General features: G+C 44.0%; 1 protein-coding gene across 7 annotated transcripts in view; it reads left to right on the top strand.

Annotated features, from left to right (window-relative positions):
• Nucleotides 1-20,639, top strand: part of MBNL3 (muscleblind like splicing regulator 3) — a 123,268-nt gene that overhangs the window by 91,030 nt on the left and 11,599 nt on the right. For 2 of the 7 annotated variants that reach the window (XM_079962873.1, XM_079962869.1), the window contains 4 exons: nt 6,577-6,630; nt 12,078-12,228; nt 15,467-15,502; nt 19,226-19,320. In XM_079962873.1, the coding sequence (XP_079818999.1) occupies nt 6,577-6,630; nt 12,078-12,228; nt 15,467-15,502; nt 19,226-19,320 (336 nt within the window). The remainder of the gene's footprint in view (nt 1-6,576; nt 6,631-12,077; nt 12,229-15,466; nt 15,503-19,225; nt 19,321-20,639) is intronic. The other 5 variants (XM_079962871.1, XM_079962870.1, XR_013835038.1 and 2 more) reach the window with 5 other exon arrangements.

The following is a 20,639-nucleotide window of genomic DNA, read 5'->3' as shown; positions in this document are numbered from 1 at the left end:
TCCTGTTTGTGTCAACCCACTCTGCACGTTCCCTATACATGGGGGTCCCATATATCCTGGGGCTTTTAAAATGATGCACCAGCCCTTTCAATCCCCTAGAATTGAAAGGGCTTCAAATGTCACAAAATCCACCATCCCCTGCCAATGTAGAAAATGTCCCCATTTTATTTCTTTGCTTCACACTCAGCCTTAGAAAAAGAGTTTGAAGAACCCAAGAGCATTGCACATGGCATTATCCTGTCTCCCTGACCCCCCACCCCCGGCTGTGGCTCAGCTGCACAGCTTATAACTGATAGCAGCTTCACACTCAGGGTAGTGGGCCCAAACCTGTGGAACTCCCTACATAAGGTTGTGCTTCCAAAGGCGTGTGGGGTGGGCAAACATGCTTATGTGCCCAGCAAGGAAACCTTACAGTAAACCCTAAATAGCTGTATTTTGCATGCAAAGCACAGTGCTCATTAGATGTTGTCGCTGGAAAGTAAATAAAGCAGGCATCCCCCTGAACAGAATCCATGTTGCCTGGAAAAATCCAGGAAAACCTGTCACCCTCGACAGGTTCATAGAATTGTAGAGTTGAAGGGACCCCCAGGGTCTTCTAGTCCACCCCTGCAATGCAGGAATCTTTTGCCCAATTCATTCATAATCCTTCATTAGGCATAATACGCCACACATCAACTAACAAGCATCATATACAGACTATATAAAATAAGGGCTTAGCGAACACAGTTTATCCCAGTCTTATTTTTAACACCAAGAAATAAATCGATGAACATAGATAATATAATACAGCATAGCAACATCACCTACCATTAAAAACCACTAAGTCTCTTTATCATGGCCCATTCTTTCTTCATGGAGAGCACTTAAAAATTCAGCCGCTATTAAAGTAATTTGATCATCGCTGTCCGCCAGCAGGTCCTGGGCAGTTGGTTGTGTAAACATCTGTCTATTAAATTTTAGGGCCTCAAATAATTGTCTTCTGGCATAACTACCAAAATCACAGGAAAAGAATATATGCTCTAAAGTATCAGGTTCCTGTTTTCTACAATTGCAGAGACGCTCTAATTCTGGAATAGCTAAGTATCTTCCTCTCACTACCACCGAGGGAAACATGTTAAATCTGGCCAACATAAACAGCCTACACGAGTCAGGTTTCTTCAGATTTGTCATGTATCCCTTTTGGAAATCTCTACACAAAGGGAGATTTAAGTGGATAGGAGAGCAGGTGCTAAGCTTTGCAACCTCAAGCATGGCGAGAACACTTTTTTCTGTAAAAGTCTTCCTGTTTCCCATATATCTTTGGGATCAGAGATTTCAAAGTCAGTTAGAGTGAGCCCTATCGAATCCAGTTTTCTCCTGCAAATCAATGATAGATTGTAGATTGGACTATCACTTAGAAGATCGTAAAGTAGAGAATTAGGGGATAGGGCTCTATAATGAAGGAAGATCCAATATTTCAAGGTCCTCAGCCATGCTCTTACTAATAAAGGCAATATTCCCAGCTCACAACATATTGTTTCATATTTTACAGAGTTTGCAAGTCCTAATAATGACCTCAGAAGGAATGCGTGATATTTATCCAACCTCTTAAGGTCACCTGAAATCCACACTGGTGTGCCATATAGAAGTTGGGCACAAAGTTTCATGTCAATCACTTGCAATACAGCTGGAATAAATCTGTTTCCTACTGAAGAAAAAAAAAAGGATTTAATATGTTGGGCTGTCACTTTGGCCTTAACTATTGCAGCACATATATGTGTGTTCCAATTCATATTATTTTGGAATGTGATTCCCAAATAGTTGAAGTGGTTCACTTCCTGTATAAGATGTCCATTAATTATGCAGCCTTTTGGGTTCCCTCTCTTTTTGAATTGCATAATCTTTGTCTTATCATAATTAATTTTGAGATTATTGAGAGAGCAGTAGTTGGAGAAACTCTTAAATAATTTTTTTAAACCCAAAACCGAGAGTGAGATAATTACAGCATCATCTGCGTAAAGAGTGGGCTATTGTTTAAATAAGGAGTATGAGTGGTTGCGTTTTGAAGAAATAATGGTAGGTCAGATAAAAATAGATTAAATAGGGTAGGAGCCAAGATACAGCCTTGCCTAACTCCTCGATTATTCAGAATAGGACCTGCAAGTCTACCATCTTTGGATACTTTAACATATATTTGGTTATTAGCATGTAAACTTTGAATCAATCTAAGTAGATATGGGTCGATACCAATGTGTTCTAGTTTAGTCCATAGTTCGTTGCCACAAATGCCACAAAGAGTTTTCGTTTATTTCTCATGACGTATTTATCCACCAGATGACTTAGCACTAAACACTGGTCAAGAGTTGACGAGCCTGCCTTAAAACCAGCCTGCTCTTTACCAGGTAGACCTTTTGTCAGCATCCATTCTTCCAATTTAATCACAAGAGATTTGGCATAGATTTTACTTATGCATGGTAACAAACTTATAGGCCTGTAATTTGCTTGGCACTTCCTATCACCTTTTTTAAAGATCGGTACCACTATTGAGTTGTTCCACGACTTAGGTACAAGGGCTGAGTGATAGATAGAATTAAAAAGCGGCACAAGTTTGATGGCCCACCATTCTACATCTAATCTCAACAGGTCTACTGGAATGCCATCCATACCAGGTGATTTCCCTTGCTTAAACGAAAGAATTATCCTTTTCATCTCCTCAACAGTAATTTGAAATTGTGTGGTTTTTGCCAGAGAAGATTTAAAATTTTCCTTTTTATAGACTAGGTGGTCATAAAAAACAGCAGTGAAATGTGAAATCCAAGCCTCATCACTTATATTAGGGAAATCAGTGATATCTCTTATTGAAAAATGTGACCAGAAAGTTTTGGTATCTTTAATTTCTAATGCAGTAACAATTTTAGACCATTTGGTTAGTGCAAACTCAGATTTTTTTTCCAGGAGCATGTTCTTAAAAGCATTTTTCCTTTCAAAATAAGTCTTCCATAGACCTTGATAGGCTTCTTTTAGACAAGTTCTAGGTTCTTTCTTATAGTTAATACAATCTTTATCAAACCAGTTATACTTATTTAAAGGTTTTTTGCTGAACTGGGTGTCTAAAAAGGAAGCAAATAATTCCTGGATAGTCCTATAATAACAATCACTGTCCTCCAAGGGCTTCAAATTTTGGTTAGCCACAGGTTCAAGAATAACTGGGTTATTTTCAAATACTGCTAGTAGATCCTTCCTATTTTTTCACTTATGTAAATTCTTTTGGCATAGATAGTCTTATCAATACTAATAAGAGGACTAATATCATTATTTCTGGGATTCCTGTACATCTCTAAAACTATTGGAAAGTGGTCACTCTCTGAGCGAGGTACAACTGTAAAAGAGGCAACTTCATTTAACATTTCAACGGAAACTAGAGAATAGTCGATTACGCTCCTACCCCTTTTGGAGCTGAAGGTAAAATTTCCTGGAATATCCGGCCACATTGAGCCATTCAAAAATGAAAGGTTAAATTCTAAGCCCAATTGTAAAAGTTTTCCTCCCTCTTTATTAATAATGATGTCCTTTGAATTCCTCCCTATTCTCAATGGGTGTGTGGCATCTTCAGCTAGATTTGAGACATAGCGTTTATAAAGAGCTGTATTATCTGATCCAATTCGAGCATTAGTGTCTCCCATTACAATCAGGGGGATATTTGGAGATTTACTACGTATTAAATACAACTCTTCAGAGACTATATTCCAACCATAATCTGGTCTAATTTCCAACTCTATGGGAGGAAAATATATATTTAAAAGAAATATTTCCCTGCAAACAATGGAAAATGATAACAATTGTGCATACTGTCCAATATTTCTAATATAATTAATTTTAAGGTTAGAAAGCTGTTTAATACCACAGATCAAACCGGCTTTAGGGTGACCTTTTATTGACATTTTAGTAGCGGGTAAATTATAAGTAATAAAATTAGGAATATTTAAAGGTTTAAGAAACCAAGTTTCCTGCAAAAGTATTATATCATAAGACTCAAGAAAATTTATAAAGTCAGAATCAGCTAATTTACATGAGAGTCCTGCGACATTCCAGGACATAATAGAAAGAGTTTGGGGAGATCTTTGATTTAAGGGTGCTAGTGAGGTATGCGTGGTGCATTCCGGATGTCACACCAAGTTCCTCTGGTTCTTACTATTAGCCCTTTCAGCGGGTTCAGATAGTTCAGATGCTAATTCAATGATGTTTAGAGATGTATTCAGTATGCTCACATTTGAGGAAGGTGGAATGCTGGGGTTGCAACCTGGCGCACCCATGTTGGGCACTTTATTTGGAGAGCCCAATTCGGTCTCATTTAATTCTCTCATTTTATCCCATGCTAATGTCGTGCTCAGGTTTGCCCCTGAGATGGATTGCCCAATGTGGGGTTTGAACCCACAACCCCCAGATTAAGAATCTCATGCTCTACTGACTGAGCTATCCATCATGAGCCATCCTGCCAGTCAGTTGTTGGACTGCAGCTCCCATCACCCATCCCTGTTGGCTGTGCTTGTTGGGGCTGATGGGAGCTGGAATCCAACACAGGTTCTCATCCTCTGTGGTAAGGAGAGGCAAAAAAGGCTTTTTAAAATGGTGTGTGAGTGTTTGAGTTCAGGGGAAGGCTGAATAATTTATTGTTGTTATTTATCTATGCCTATTAAAAACAGTTTAACACACATTAAAATCACATGAATAATCTGGATCCTAAAAATATGCGCCTCAGGAGTCAAAGAGTCAGGGGTTAAAGAGGTGTGTCTTCAGCACCCAGCGAAATCTGCAGTGGTGGTGCCAGGTGCACCTCTGTGGGAAGGGCATCCACAGCTTAGGAGGGGCAGGGGGCATAGGAGATGGCTGTGCTACAATTTGGGATCTCCCTGTGAAACAGACTGGCAGAAGAGCTAGAGCAGATGAAAGGAAGAGCTTCTTCACACTCAGCATGTTAAGCTATGGCATTTACTGCCATGGAGTGTGGTGGCAACCACTGGTTTCTGTAGCTTTGAAAGATGATTTGACAAATCCATGACAATCAGGAGAGTTCGCTTGGTGGTTGTTACTCATGAGGATTGCATGGATCTGCCACATCCAAACGACCAGTTGCTTTGGACAAGCCACGGCAAAGGCCTGTTGCCATCATGCCCTGCCCAGCTTCACAGGGGGAGCTGATGGGCCAGTGTTGGAAACACAGTGGGTTCTGTCCAATGCTAGTCCTGCTCCAAGAAGACCCACTGGAATTAATGGACATGGCTAACTTGGGTCCATTGATTGTAATGAGTCCACTCCGAGCATAATTCAGTTGGATATGACCCAACGTCAGCCTAGAGCAGCCTTCCCCAACTTGGTGCTGCAGTTCCCATCAGCGCCACTCAGCACAGCCCTACAATTCTGATGGGTGATGGAAACACTGCTGCTGCCAGCTGGGACTGGTGAGAGTTGGATTCTGAAACAGTTGGAGGGAACAGGCTGGGGTAGGCTTGACTCGATGGCTCTAGAGGACCCTTTGTATGTTCCTGTGTGTCAATGCCTGCTGTAATGCTCGTTTCTGCACTGCCCTGAGCATGTCACTGTGGCTCTTTTTGTCTTGAGAAAGGTTGCTGCTTAAACCGGCACTTGAGTCTAAGCACTCTTACTCAGAATGAGTCTTTGGAACCATCAGCTCACGTCAGAGCTAATTCCTGACTTCTTAACTGTGACCCTGCTGGTCCCAGCTGCATCTTTAATTCATGCCGCCCCTTCCCGGTGCAAACATCCAACTTGCCTTTCCGGTGTACCCTTAATGAGCCTGTTTAAACTATTTATCGATCTCTTAAGTCGCCAGGGTCTTGCCACCCAAATAGCTTTGCATTATTCATTGCCTTCCTTTCAAGGCTCCGTGTTTGCCTTGTACCTCTTGAGTTGGGGGGCAGCCTTACCAGTCAGAGAACAGAAGTTGCTAGGCTACCAAAAAAATACCCCAAAACAAACCCCAAGAAGCTGCCATCTTGCCCACACATGCCTGTGCTTAGCCGTTTGTGGCACATTGACAGGTAAAATGGAAAAAGGGGAGAGCATGAGGAACGCATTAAAAAATACAACTTTTTTAAAAAAGTTTTTTTAAAAAAAAAGAAAAAAGAGAACAAAAAAACTTTTGCAGCAATCTTTTCAGCACCCAAAATGCAAACAATTTAACAATGTATTATAATAATAATTATCTGAATTATATAATAATTATCTGAATTATTTGGGAATTTGTAACCAGTTCTCAGTACTTGATGGAAAATGGGACCCCCATAAAGTTCTCTCAGGTTCCAGGTGTTTCTGCATCTACCCTGCAGCAAAAGCAAAGCAAACCTTGATGTGTTACTTCAGTTGTCACAGGGCTCTCCACTGTGCATGTGTCATCTGTTTTTTTAATATATTGTATAATTCACTCATTTTATTTTGTTTTGTTTTCCTCACTTGCTCCACAATGTCTGCTCTCTTTTTTGATGCATTTCTGCTTGCTGTTTTTTCTGTTGTTGTGCTTGAACCCCGATCCCCTTCCTTGGCTCATTACCATCATGTGCTCGCTGCCTGCTAATTAAGACTCAGCCAGCTGTCCGATCAATGAAGCGACCCCTCGAGGCAACCTTTGACCCGGTACTTGGACCTCTCACCTTCTCGCTTTGCATGTCACCATCTTTAGACTTCATGGAATACATCTCTCTTTCTCTCTGTGTGTCTTTCTCTGTCTTTCTCATATCTGTTGTATATTGTGTGTTACCTAAGGAGAGTGCCCATCAGACAGGAAATAATGTCCCATTCACTCCACTGTCCCACCAAAGGAAACTATGCAACCTCTGGCTTAATTGAAAACCATTTTTCGATGACGGAAGGTGCCTTTCACCACCCTCCTCCTCCAAAAAGACCAGATGTGGTTATGGAGCAATGCAATTATCACAGTGTTTTTCAATCAGTCTGTTTTCAAACAGCGACAGCTGCCGCATTTTTATAGCACGGAACACAGAAGGTTCCGTTTCACACCTTTGGTCTGAAATGTCTCAGGGGAAGCCTTCAAGGAGTTTCAGTGGCAGGGAGCCGAGGGCCCAGCCAAGGCCCACACTTCGGTGGGCACATTGCCACCCTAATTGCTGCTCACACGCCAATGCACAGACACTACTCAGAATGCTTGGGAGTTCTCTGGCTTGCTTGGCATGATTTGGTGGCAGGTTTGAGCAGCAAACCTTCATTAGGAATTGTTTGTGTCCAAACCTAGCCTTGCCGTTGACAAAAGACACAATTCAGACAGCAGAGAGGGGTCTAGTTCCTGGCTTTTGAATCTGATCAGTTTTGTATTATCAGCTCTGCTCTACAGTAGGCACTTTGGAATTTCAGAAGAAGCCCTTCCCAATATGATACCGAACACCATTCATGGGGGTGGGTGGGTTTACCCAGGACTGAACCTGGGTCTAGGGCTGCCCCGCTTCCAACCACAGTTTCATAGTCCCACTGCCAGGTTGCAAAACTGGTGATGCAACTTCCATGGGGGGTGGAGACTTGTCAGAGTTCCCTTGCTCCTGTTGACTGGTGCCCACCACCAGAATGACACATTTGGTTTGGGTGGGGAGAAGCCAGCTGCCAGCCACTCAGAGTAACAAGCTTGGGAAAGTTACCTCTGAAAATGCAAATGCCCCAGATGCAAAACAGGGGAGGCAGTTTCTCCCCTAAATTCTGCTCTGAACTTGAATAGACAATCATTCAAAAGCTCATCCCAGCCTCCCCTGGGTCACCTTCTGCATGCGGAGTGGGCATCCTGCTGCTGAGCTTTCGATTTCCCCCTTTTCCCACAGCTATGAACCACAGAACCCAGTCAGGGGAATGACTACTTTCTAGCAGGCTGGCAGGTCCCTTCTGGTATTGCATTCTTTTCATGCTGCCAGAGTCTTCTGCAGGAAACCTGTTCAGAGCAAAATCGGAGTCAAAGTGTCTAGCCCTGGTTAAGTCTGCTGACCTCTTTTAGAACAAAGGCAGCTAGAGACTTTAGTATGTGCTGCTGCCTTTGACTAGATAACCTGCTAGATATATGTATTTAAAAGTGGATTAATGGATTAAAAAGGCAGCCCTGATTCATGGGTTTTGTGGATGTTAAAATCACCTTTAATATAAATATGCTTAAATCTGGCAAACGTAGATGTTTTCCCCCTGCACCCAATTTTCTCCCTCTATTGGAGGGGAAGCTGAACCTAAGGTTATGTTTCTTACAATATTTCAAAGAATCAGGGAGCTGGAAGGGATCATGAGGGTCATCTAGTCCAACACTGTAGTGCAGGAATCTTTCGCCCACTATGGGACTCAAACCCACAACCCTGAGATTAAGAGGCTTAAGCTCTGAGGCTTGGCCTTTATAGGGGCTGGGGGCTGGGATTGATCCTTTTGTGTCAGTTGATGGACTGCTCTGGGGCTGGTAACACAGCCTAGGTGACGCCCTCAAGCTTCGGAGCTCTGCCTGCCCATCTTGCAGTATGAATTGCACTAGTGGTTCAAGAATTAAAGTGCTGCTTGGAGCTTGGCTGCTGAAGGCCCTGTTTTCAGATGCACACACGCAAGCCCATGCAAAACCTGATGTAAAAGTGCTCCAGTCACATGGTCAAATTCATTCTCTAGGCCTCCACTTATCTCCATGCTACACCTTAACTATGACAGTGGAGGTTGCAATATAGTAAATCTATGAGGCTGTGGTTTTTCATGGGGTCGTATTTTTATTTAAGAACCCAATAAACCAGCCCATGCTTGCCTAACCCAAACTGGGCCAGTGCTGTACTGAGAGCTGTGGGACAGAGCATAAAGTCCCTCTGATGTGCAGTCTCCATGGTCTTTCAAAACTGAAGTGAAACCTGTTTCTGAAACTGTCAAGTTTGCCATTTGCACTCCTGCATTTCCATTCATGATATATTCTAGACTGTTATTCCCCCTTTTGTTTTGCACTCGGTGCCTAGACTTAAAGGTACCAGTGTTAGGAGGAGGGGGGTAAGGGCAGAGTCAGCCCACCAATGAGGCAGGGTGAAGCCCTTACCTCAGGCAACAGAAGTGCAAGAGGTGGTGTTCCACTTGCCCTACCACTTCCACCACCGGTGGAATGACCCGAAACATGATGTTCTACCCTGGGAGGGGGAGAGTCCACATTTGGAATTCTCTGCATAGTTGCCTCATTCTGAAAAGGATATTGTAGCATAGAAAAAAGTTCGAGAATGGCCATGCAAAATGACCAAAGGGATAGAGTGACACCCACACCCTGAAGAAAGCTTGCAGTGTTCAGGACTTTTTAGTTCAGAGAAAAAGGTGAGTGAGAGGTGGCATGATAGAAGGTACTAATATTATGTGTGGCAAGGAGAAAGTTTGTCTCCCTTTCTCATAAGACTGGAACTGGTGGACGTCCAATGAAGCCAAATGATGGAAGATTCAGGACAGATAAAAGAAATTTCTTCTTTGTGCAGAGCATAGTTAAAGTGTGGCACTTGCTTCCACAGGAGGCAGTGAAAGCCACCAGCCTGGATGGCTTTAAAAGAGGATTAGGCACATTTGCAGAGGAGGATACAATTATCAATGGCTACCAGCCACAATAGCCATGATCAATAGCCAGAGGCAGTACTGCATCTGAATGCCAGTTGCTGGAAACCACTGGAGGGCAAAGTGCTCTTGTGCTCAGACCCTGCTGGTTGGCCACTGTGAGAACAGGATGCGGGACTAGATGGGCCATTGTCCTCATCCAGCAGGCTCTTCTTATAGTCTTCCCTTATGTCTGTGTTTGCCCGCCCTTTTCATCCAAATGGCATTCATAGCTTGCCTGTGAAATATAGACAGACCAACAAGGGAAAGGAAATCCTAGGTACCTGTACCTGATGCTACAGGTTCTCATAGTGTTTTTGTGCTGAGCCTTTCCAAATCAATAATGCACAGTGTGGTGGGACCTGTGGTCCTTTGGATGGCATTGGACCCCCTACTCCCATAATCCCAGCCCAACATTGTCAATAGTCAAGGCATCATGGGAGCTTGTGGTCAAGTAACATTTGGAGGGTCATGAGTTCCACATCACCAGGCAACTCAGAGAGTGATGGGTACATGGACTCTCATGCCATCTCTGGAAACCATGCACCCTACTTAGAAAGAGAGCCCCCCCCCTCGAGAATTTGGCTCAGTATTTTTCCCACAAGCCCAGAAGACTGCAGGGGATTTAATTGAAATCTTGAATGAGGTTGGGTGAGTAAGGAGTTAACTGTGCAAAAGTAGTTAATGGTTAAGAAAAGTTGGCACTTCCTTAAACCTTTCCCCTATGTCTCCCCATTGTTGAGACATGTTCTTTGGGGATGAGCAACAGGCAGAGCAATATACCACACAGCAATTTGAAAGCATCCCCCCCCCCTTCGCCCTGCAACCTTTGAATCTGATGGTGAAACAGGTTTGACTGACTTGGAAGCACCTTGATGTGGCAGGTCTAAAAGAGACAATTTGCTTGTAAGAAAGAGGTGGCCTGTTAACAGAGGGGTGGGGACAAAACAATTTGCCTTTGGGTGAAATTAATCATATCTCATGGTCCACTGAAATCACACACAAATGCACATATACATGACAACAACAGAAAACCAAGGGATCCAGTTAGCAATAGGGTCTGGCAACCTCAATTCACAACCCTGTTGAACCAAGGAGCTTAAGTGGGATTAGGCCTGGTGTTTTGTACACACCCATTGGTGCAACAACTGCCCCACCCCACCAGCCTATCCCTCATTCTGCCCAATAAAAGTGGTAGGCGATTCTAGCAGTTTTGCTGCTTTGCCCTTGCAAACATTTCCTAGTTTCTCTGCAGTTCCAGAAGCCCTGGGCAGCTGAAATAAGAGTTTAATCTGTAATGTTTTTTTCCTTACTGAAAATTCAAGCCTAGCATTTCTCAAGAGCTCAGGGAAGGCAGCAATCTATTATGCATTTTGCATATGCAAAATTTGCTTAACATCATGAAAACAGCTAAACCCCCTACACACTCCAGCTTAGTGGTACTCCTCCCCAAATTCCTCCCTAAAATTTATCCAGACCAGAATTCTTTTTATTCTCTTATCCTCATGTTGAGGATATTTGAGTCCTTGTATGAATAGTGTTGTAGAAATAACAGTTGTGGGGTCACTTCAGAGCTATATCAGATGTGAAGTCACCTGACGGGTGGGAAATAATTTCCCTATATTCATGCCAGATGGGATGAGAAACAGTTTTCCCTATTCTTTTTAATCTGTGTATTCAAATGCACACACAGTTAGCACATCATGTCAGGAACCCAAAATAGGCACAGGGAACAGGACTGATGCTTATACATGTAAACTTTAGCTAACCCTAGCACAGCTAGCATTTCAGTTTACATGATGCTTATGCTAATCTTCTCTGTTGTTTTTTTAATAGCTGCTTTGCCTTCCTACCTTCCTGCCTTCCTTTCTTAGTTGGTAATTTTATTTTGGGTTTTTTCCCCTATGCTTGTTGCCTGCAACTGCCTTCTGAGTCTTCCTCTGACCAAGATAAAATTATTCCTGATTTACCCCTACTCCCTTGGGCACAGTCCTACTTTGGGTATAAACCAATTTTAAACTTGCTTAGCTGTCAGGCATACCCAGTGCCAAATTATTGGGGGTAGTGAAAGTTGCCGGTAATTTCTTTTGTTGGTTCTTGACCTGAGCTGCAGCAGCAAAGCTTCTTCTGAAACCTGCTTTGAGTTTGAGATGTAGATGTGCCCTTCAGAGCACTCACTCCGCCCACTGTTTTGTTTTGTTTTAATTCACTGGCACAATTTCACTTTCCCCATCTGCACTAACTGCATATTCTGTGAAGTTGTGGTGATGATGATGATGATGATGAAGAAGAAGTTGACGATTATCTCATTGGAGTCTGCTTGACCTATTCCCCCACCTTGGTTTTTTGATCCAACACAGTTGCAGGTGATTTGCAGAGCGCACAGCATGTCTTGTTTGATCATTGCTTTGTCTAAAATTTGTTCTATTCTCTTTTCCCCCCTTCCCCCAATTTCCCTTCTTTGACCCACCACATTTGGTTCCCTCCATTTCCTTCTGCAGGCGTTGCCACCTGGTGCTCTTCAACCTTTACCAAAGAGGCCAGCGCTTGAAAAAAACAATGGTGCCACCACAGTCTTTAACCCAAGTGTTTTCCATTACCAACAGGCCCTCGCAAACATGCAATTGCAACAGCCAACATTTATCCCTACAGGTAAGTCGTCTGGGGCTCTTACCTCCCACTACCCTGCCCTAGCTTCCATGGGAGGGAAAATGCTACGTTTAGAGGCACTTGTGAGACGCCTTCTCTCACGATTCCCGCACCCTGATCTGCCCTTGCTCTTGGAGGGTAGATGCAACTGTCTGACTTCGCAAACGTGGCTTTTGCTGTTTGCTGAGCAGGTTGCCTTTCCCATAATGAGCTGTGCTGGCACAACTCCCTGCGCCCCGCCCCCCCCCCCCCCCGCCTCCCAGTTGCACCAGCACAGCCTCCATTTTGCTGATCTGCACAGGTGTTGCATGGCGACAGGTGCATGAATCATGAGATTCCACTCAGGGGAGTTCAGATAGATGCTGAGTTCACGAGGAGGAGGAGGAGGACGATGTGTTGCCACAAAGGGATATGGAACAGCTAGGGCTCCATCTCTCTCATGTTAGCTTGCTGAGGCAATAGAGAGTCTTTGGAGGCTGAGGATCCAGTTTGGCTCCCAGTGCTCAAGCAATGGGCCTTGTTTTGAAAGGATTGGTGTTGGAACTATCTCTTTGCACAACCTTTGGACTTAAAAAAAGGAAAAGAATTGCAGTTGCAACCAGGAGCTTCTAGCTTTTTAACAATGCCACTACAATAACTATGATGCCTTATGATGCTAAGATGTGCTGGTGTGCTTTTTATGAAGCCCGTTCCTAAGAGTCTGGCAGAAGATATATTTACTAACCTTTTTATTGGGGTGGGGGGTTGTCTTCCAATCCTGGTAGATGCTGTTTTTTTAAAATATATATTTATCTCTTTTCAGTTCTGTCCCTTCACTGATTTAAAAGCCAGAACAATCACCTTCTATTTCCTTTTCAGGGCCTATAAAAGCAAATGCCAAATTTCTGCCCCCACCCCACTATTTTCTTTGATTCTTCCTTCCTCTTTCTCCCTTCATGTTTCCACAAAATTAACCAAGAGCCAATACCTGGATTCTTGGGCAGTTACCAGTGTGTGCCTGCTTAGAAGTGTATCTTGGCCACAATCTGGGATTCCAAGACCTCAATCTTGGACCTGGATTTAAAAAGATAGAAGACCTCACAAACAGGATTTGAAGTATGAGCAACAGAAAGAATTAGAGCTGACTGTAATATTGTTGTTATATATGAGATAGAAGACAGGGTGCAGCAAAAGGGGAGAAAATAAGATAACAGTGGAAAATGGGATGGGAAGTCAGAAAAACAGAAAACAAAATTATGTATTGAAGAGTACGTGGGTTTTTTTTTTTTCTTTTTGCCTTGAAATTTATTAAAAAATATTTTAAAACTTTAACAAATTAAAAAGATAGAAGACAGTTGTTCTAAACAATTGCTGAAACAGCCCTGCTGCTCTCTTTCAGCCCTAAGGACTAACAGCTATAACCAAAGCATAAAGGAGTTCTGCTGGCTTTGGGTTCAGAAACGGCCATTCACAAAAGTGCAGGAGGAAAACCAAGTCCTGCTCGATTACAAACGTAGGGAGTTGCCATTTATTGAGTCCAGACCAGTGGCCTATCTAGCTCAGTATTGTCTGCACTGACTGGCAGCAGCTGTCCAGAATTTGAAGCAAGGACTCTTTCTCTGCCCTACTTAGAAATGCTGGAAATTGAATTTTGGACCTTCTACATCCCAAGTGGACGCAGGTGGCGCTGTGGGTTAAAGCCTCAGCGCCTAGGGCTTGCCGATCGAAAGGTCGGCGGTTCGAATCCCTGCGGCGGGGTGCGCTCCCGCTGCTCGGTCCCAGCGCCTGCCAACCTAGCAGTTCGAAAGCACCTCCGGGTGCAAGTAGATAAATAGGGACCGCTTACGAGCGGGAAGGTAAACGGCGTTTCCGTGTGCGGCTCTGGCTCTGGCCAGAGCAGCGATGTCACGCTGGCCACGTGACCCGGAAGTGTCTCCGGACAGCGCTGGCCCCTGGCCTCTTAAGTGAGATGGGCGCACAACCCCAGAGTCTGTCAAGACTCGCCCGTACGGGCAGGGGTACCTTTACCTTTACCTTTTACATCCCAAGTAGGTGCTCTGCCCACTGAAGCTACAAGGACAGATAAGCCTCCCATTACCAGTTTATGAGCTTATGCTGTGTTCTCTTTGACCACAAAACTATTAGGCTTGCCTGCTCATTTTCCCATAGGACAGGAGTGGGGAACCTTTTTCAGCCTGTGGGGGGGCTGCGTAACCTTCTGAGGGCACATGCCTATGGTGGGCGGGGCCAGAGGCAAAAGTGGGCATTGCAATGAATGTACATTTTACCTCTACTGACACTATGCTTTCTGTGGGAAGCACTGCCCTTCACAAAGTCTTGTGTCAATGAGTCACACACACAAGCATGCCCTGGAAAGGAAGTGGGCCAAATTGGGATAGCTCAGTCGGTAGAGCATGAGGCTCTTAATCTCAGGGTTGTGGGTTCGAGCCTCATGTTGGACAAAAGATTTCTGCATTGCAGGGGGTTGGACTAGATGTTCCTTGTGGTGCCTTCCAGCTTCACAGTTCTGATCAGTTACAATATGATCCATGATCTTACTGGTTTATTTATTGAATTTCTATCCCACCCTTCTTTCTGAAGGAACCTAGAGTAGCAAATGCATCCACAGCTGTTATCATTGGCTGATGCTTTTTTAACTGTTTTAAAACAATTAAAACATTCTAAAAACAGCTAGAGTTTAAAAACAGTTTCAATTAAAACCATCCTAAAAACCATTACAACTAAAAACCTTATCTCATCCAGTGATCTCAGGGTTGCCAGGAACAGTATATTTCAGCCACCATGTGCCTGGGTAAGAAGGACACTTTCAAATTCCTCCTGGAAGTCATTACTGAGAGAGACTGGCGCACCTTACCAGGGAGGGCATTGTGCTACCAGGAAACCACAACTGAAAAGGCCATGTCATGGGTAACTGCCAATTGGGCTGTCCCAGTGGCAGCACCAACAAGAAGAGCTCTGGGTGTGCGAGTTTGAAACTCATCCAAGCACAGCTGGCTGTCAAGAATCCAAGGATTGTTCACATTTGCCTTGATCTTGTAAAGGCTGAACTATAAGATCTGGTTCAGTCACGGTGAATCTTTAATTTTACATTTGTGTTGGCAGTAGATGCAGCAGTAGCAGCAATGGAGGATAATCTCCTTTTTCTTTTAGAAAGAGTTTTTGTATGTTAACACATTAACTGCTTCACTAATGAAATGTCCCTTCTGTTCATCTCTCCACGCTTCACTGCATGGGTACGCAGGGTCTGTGCTGTGCATGACTCCCACAGCAAGCGTTGGTAGGTCTTTCTCCACAAACTTAAACTTTTGCTAAGCTGAATGAGGCCATTGTGATCCACTGTGTTGCTGGGGGGGGGGGGGACGGGAAGCATGGTGTGATGCCATGCCATGTGTCATGATCTGCTGTTGTCTTAAAGGCTGAAATGGTCATATCCCTTTTCACGTCCATGCAGTGTGGCAAATTCAATGACTAATAAGTAGGGCAGAGTCAAAACCAGTGTCAAAAAATACCTCCCTCTTCCTTTTTGGCAGTGCCCACAAAAATGCCAGCCTAACCTTTTATGTTGCCCTCTTGCTGTCTCTCCCAATTGGCTGAATCCACCCTCAGTGACATCATCGCTTAGCCAAATTCGATTGGCGGCATGGCAGCATGATGTTGTCTGGTTCACCTGGTGATTCCTGATTGGCACCATCCTGTTTCTTGTGTGATCCATGGTTGGCTGGGAAGAAGTAGATTGTTGGGAGGATCCTGCCAAATGGTAGCAGGTAGGGGAAACAGTGGCAGTAGACAATAAATGGGGATATTCTCCTAGCTAGGAGGTTATTCAGAGAATATTTCTATTTCCCTGAAAGCCCCATTTTCAACCTAAAAATCTGAAATAGGAGACTGTTTGGCAAAACGCTTTAAATGAACCAACCTGAATAGGATGGTTCAATTGAAAGCCTAATCAATCAACTAGACCATTTGACAAAGCCCCTTTTAATAAGCCAACTTGAATAGGGTCAATTCTTAGCATCCATGCTGGTTCTGTGACAAAGGCAATAGTTTAACCTCTTCCTCCTCCACCTCCTCCTCCTCTGCGTTGTCTTTTGGGTCAAATGACACATCAGTGCCACGTTTCCTGGGGTGAAAGGGGAGCCTGTTATCGGCTTGCAAATATTTCTTTTAAACGCATGCAACTTTTTAAACTCTTCTTGACTATCATAGGAAGGGGAGAAAGGAGCCAGGTGAGGGGAGAGGAGGATGTGCTGATATGGCCTTTAAAAAGTAGATTATTGATCTTGCAACCAGCATTCCGTGATTAGTAAATCTGATGCTGCTTTTTTCTTTTAATGTTGTTGCTTTATGGAATGGCATTTTATGGGACTCAATGTTGCATTTAGTTTTCCACTCACACACCCCTTGCTTTAGCTGACATTTTGTACATCTCTTGCTGAGGAAGTGTTTAGCTATTAAGGTAGGATAGGAATGTTTAAAATAAGTAATGAATTGCATAAGAAGACTGTCGGTGAATGGGTGGGGATTCATGTGATTAAACGCTCCTCCTCACATATACAGGAGCATAGGGTTGTATTCAATGTGTGCCCTGTTTGGAGTAGAGCCACTGAAATTACCAGTCATGGCTAATTTGGGTCCATTCATTTCAGTGGTTCTACTCCCGAGTAAAACTTAGTCGGGTACAAGCCATAGGAACCAACCTTGCCCTGAGTCACACCATTAGTCCATTTAGCTCAGTATTGTCTACACTGACTGGCAGCAGCTTTCTGAGATTTCAGGAAGGGATTCTATCTCAGCCCCACATGGAAATGGAACCTGGGACCTTCTACGTGCAAGGCAAGGGCTCCCCCATGGAGTTACAGCTCTTGTTCTTTCATCTATAGAGCTCAGTGATAGAACACCTGTTTTGCATGTAGAAGGTCCCAGGTTCCATCCCTGGCATCTTTGTGTAGGGCTGGGTATATTCCTGGTCAGACCCAGTCAGCACAGACAATGCTGAGCTGAATAGACTAATGGTCTGACTCTCCCTATAAGGCACCTTCATTCATATAGAGAAGGAACACCTCTGCAAGCAGTTTCTAGCCTGTGCCCCGACACACTACTTTTCTTAATAACAACAGTTTCACTATTTGTACCCCACCCATATGACTGGGTTGCCCCAGCCACTCTGCCTTGCTTCCAGCATAATAAAAGCACATCAAACATTAAAAACTTCCCAATACAGGGCTGCCTTCAGATGTCTTTGGAAAGTTGTATAGTTGTTTATCTTTTTGACACCTGATGGGAGGCTGCTCCACAGGGAGGATGCCACTGCAAAGAAGCCCCTCTGCCTGGTTCCCTTTAACTTCACTTCTTGCAATGAGAGAATTACCACAAAGCCCTCGGAGTTGGACCCTTAGTTTCTGGGCTGGACGATGGGGGTGGAGACGTTCCTTCATGTATACAGGGCAGGGACTTGGAGGAGCCATGTGATGCCGTTCCTTCTTCAGCTTAAAGTGATGCATTCCAGACTCATGTTCAGGTCCTCCATGAGAAATGAGCAAGGGAGTTTAGAGCTTGCAATGTTTTAGGTCAAGGTCCTATTTTATCCTACACACAACTTGCTTTAAATTTGAAGTACCTGCCCTATGTCCTCAGGGCAGGGCAGGTTAAAAAATAATAATGCCTACACTGAACCCTCTTTATTTGAAAGCCAGCCCAAGCATGCTGTCTTCTCCCCAGCCTCACCACCTGCAAAAAAGCAAACATGACTCTGCAAGAGAGACCAGATCTGAGGGCCTTATCCTTGCAATTTCAAGCTTATAAACCCTGCAGGGGATTTTATCAGGATGCTTCTTTTCCTGTGTCTGACTGAAGCCGTTTACCCACCATACATTTAAAGCACATTCTCAGTCCTCCAAAAGTCCTGGGGGTTGTAGTTTGTTAAAGGGTAAACTACAGTTTCCAGGATTCTTCCTGGGAGGGAGCAGAGAATGTGTTTCAAAGGTGCTTTACGTATGTGTTGTGTCCACAGCCCAGAACAAACTCCTCACCACTTGACTAATCGTACTCCTTTTCCAAAGTCTACATTCTCCAAAATCCCAGAGCCCTGTGGTCTATTTAAGGTCCTTGAAGTGGGTCACAGCCCCACCCCCCAATGTTGCTTCTTTCTAGCTCCCATGTTATTTCTGCTTTTCAGGAGGTGTTAATAATGTCGCAGAAACAGTTCTCCCTTCACCCTTCCTCCACTCCTTTTGAAGGACTCAGGCAGGCAAAACAGGGTGAAATAGCACCCATGAGATCCTTGTCACAGAACTAGCAGCTGTGCCCAGTTGGCATCAAAGGAAGGGGGAGGATGCTTATTGCACCTGGCAGCCATGACATGCAGAGGGATGGCGACTACAACATGCGCCTGAGTGGCAGCATCTTGTACAAGCACTTGCTTAGAAGCGAGCTTTGTAACTTTTCAGATTCACAAAACTGGGGGTGGGGGACAGCAACCTTTCAAAGCAGGGGAGGGCTATCATGGCACCCACAAGAGCAGCCTGGTGTGGCTCATTTCGGGTGCCCCTTCACCAGCCACAGCCTCCAATATCGGGGGGGGGGGGGGTTCCTGTTTGGCTGTCTGCTCTCCTCCCACCCATCTTTGGAAACTTGCCACCCCCACCCAGAGTCTTATACATCATTGTTCTGCTTATAAATGTTTACTAAGTGTTGAGAATATTTTGGTTTTTTCCTTAATTACAATTGTAATTGGCTTTTCCCCTCCCTCTTTTTTTCTCTTTTTTGTTTTTATTTTTCAACCTCCCCTCCCCCTTTTCCCTGTTGCCATATTTGCTTTGCACTGTGGTTGCATGCTGGGTCCCGCCCTCCCCTGATGTCTCCTCCCATGACGTCACCATGGCTTTTCACTGTGACCCCCGGCACGCATCCTCCCCTCCCCGCCCCGCCACACGTCACCGTGGTTACACAAAATGCTCCGCCCTCCTGTTATGTCGCTTCCATGGCTTCCTACTGAAAAAAGTTCCCATGATGCACGGTGCTACGCCCACCACTGTTTCTGCAGCAACATCACCTGCCACCAGCGTTCCTTTCGCTGCAACTGCTACAGCCAATCAGGTTTGGCCCTTTCAAATAGCTTTGTTTTGCAATGTTCAGATATTGTGCAGGAGCCACACTCACATGGGGCAGAGTGCCTTTTTCGCAGTTAAGGGGGTTAGGAGTGGGGCATGGCATCATCATCCTTGTTAACTGTTTGCCCAGCACCCACCTGCCGAGGCCATTCATGTGGAGTCACAACAGTTAACAGCTGTCTCTTTAAAGGTCTCTGGGGGGGGGAGTGTTTGTGAGGGGTGGGGTGCTCTTTTTCACATGACCACAGGTGCAAATGTAGAGACTTTTAACATGAGTAGCACCCCCATGATAAGGTGTTTTTATTTTGGTTGCTCAGGCATTTTATTATGCAAAGTTGTTTCTTTTGAAATCTGATGGTTGTGTCTATATTTTGATAATTTTATGCAAGCGTCCCAATAGCTTGACCTCACCCCCAAAGATGCACTCCTCCATTGTCTCCCAACACAGAGAGATGCCAACTGTTTTTAAAGTCTGGTTTCATTTTTAAAAAAATTAAAATACTTTTTTTTTTACCATTTTGGGTAAACCACTTAGAGATATTATTATTTTATTAAGCAGTATATAATTCTTGCTAAATGAATGGAATTAAACAAGCAGTTCTACAAAAATGCCCACATAGAGCATTCATCTTGCGAGGAGTGTTGTCAGTGGCATCTCTGTAGCAGACATGCCATTAGAAGTATTTACATTCCCCTCCCCCTTCTGTCATCTTCAGTTGTGGGTAAGGGGTCACCATCCCATGGAATATGAAGTTCTTGGGTGAATGGGTGATGTAGGTGTGGTTCTAGAAGTAGGAGATTGGTGGAGTGGGTGAAGAGGACCCTGTCACATTAAAGGTCAAGTCTGACAGGGAGAAGCACTTGAAGAACAGAAGCATTCCCTGCCTGATCATCTGAGCTGTGCTGGGGAATTGCATTGAGCTACAATGTGGGGTTTGTTTATTTTTAATCTTTGATAGATTCATTCATGTCTCTTCTGCTTTGTGTTCTGAAACAGAAGCATCACATCAAGGTTCTCTTCTTTGAAGTGTTTCAGCCCAGATAGAAAGCAGTAATAAAAAAGAACTATTAGTTTTTAAAAATAATAATAAATAATGGTTTTGAATGAGAAAAGATGTTCGCTTCTTCCACTCACCCATCCCAACCATTAATATATATTGTGTCAGCAGGAAGTTCCATCTTTCTTCTTCTAATATATATAATCTGATATAACTTTGGGGCATTTAGGTGCAACCATCTTTTTGCCTTATAAGGAAATGGAGAAAGAATTGCTCTCAAAACTGTAAACGTTCCAGATGCTGCTTC

The sequence above is a fragment of the Podarcis cretensis genome (assembly GCF_951804945.1).
Source record: "Podarcis cretensis genome assembly, chromosome: Z".
NCBI classification, from domain to species: Eukaryota; Metazoa; Chordata; class Lepidosauria; order Squamata; family Lacertidae; genus Podarcis; species Podarcis cretensis.
This window is presented reverse-complemented; position numbering and strand designations above follow the sequence as displayed.